Here is a 269-nt window from a genome sequence, read left to right as displayed (position 1 = left end):
TTTGTAAAGAAATACAGTACTGTACACCGCCACACAGCTCCTGGGTACATACTGTATATGAACCCTGTGAATAGATCTAAGTGAACCTCTCCTCTCCCCCCCCCCAACCCGCCCTCCCCCTTCTCTCTGACAGACAAGGCGTCGGACCCCCCCTCGGCGTCTGCCCCACAGGCGCCTTCTGCCGCCCCCCCGCCCGCACCGTCGGCCCCTCCCCTCACCACGGCGGCGCCCTCGATGGTACGTCTCCTGTTGCTTGGGGTTTCCTCCTG

General features: G+C 62.5%; 1 protein-coding gene across 1 annotated transcript in view; it reads left to right on the top strand.

The window, feature by feature from the left end:
• LOC119590692 overlaps positions 1 to 269 on the top strand; it is a gene marked incomplete at its 5' end in the record, with an annotated part of 6,526 nt that overhangs the window by 4,350 nt on the left and 1,907 nt on the right. The window contains 1 exon segment of the mRNA XM_037939378.1: positions 134 to 237. Coding sequence (XP_037795306.1) covers positions 134 to 237 — 104 coding nt within the window.

This window comes from Penaeus monodon, chromosome 27, assembly GCF_015228065.2.
Source record: "Penaeus monodon isolate SGIC_2016 chromosome 27, NSTDA_Pmon_1, whole genome shotgun sequence".
In the NCBI taxonomy this organism is placed as follows: domain Eukaryota; kingdom Metazoa; phylum Arthropoda; class Malacostraca; order Decapoda; family Penaeidae; genus Penaeus; species Penaeus monodon.
This window is presented reverse-complemented; position numbering and strand designations above follow the sequence as displayed.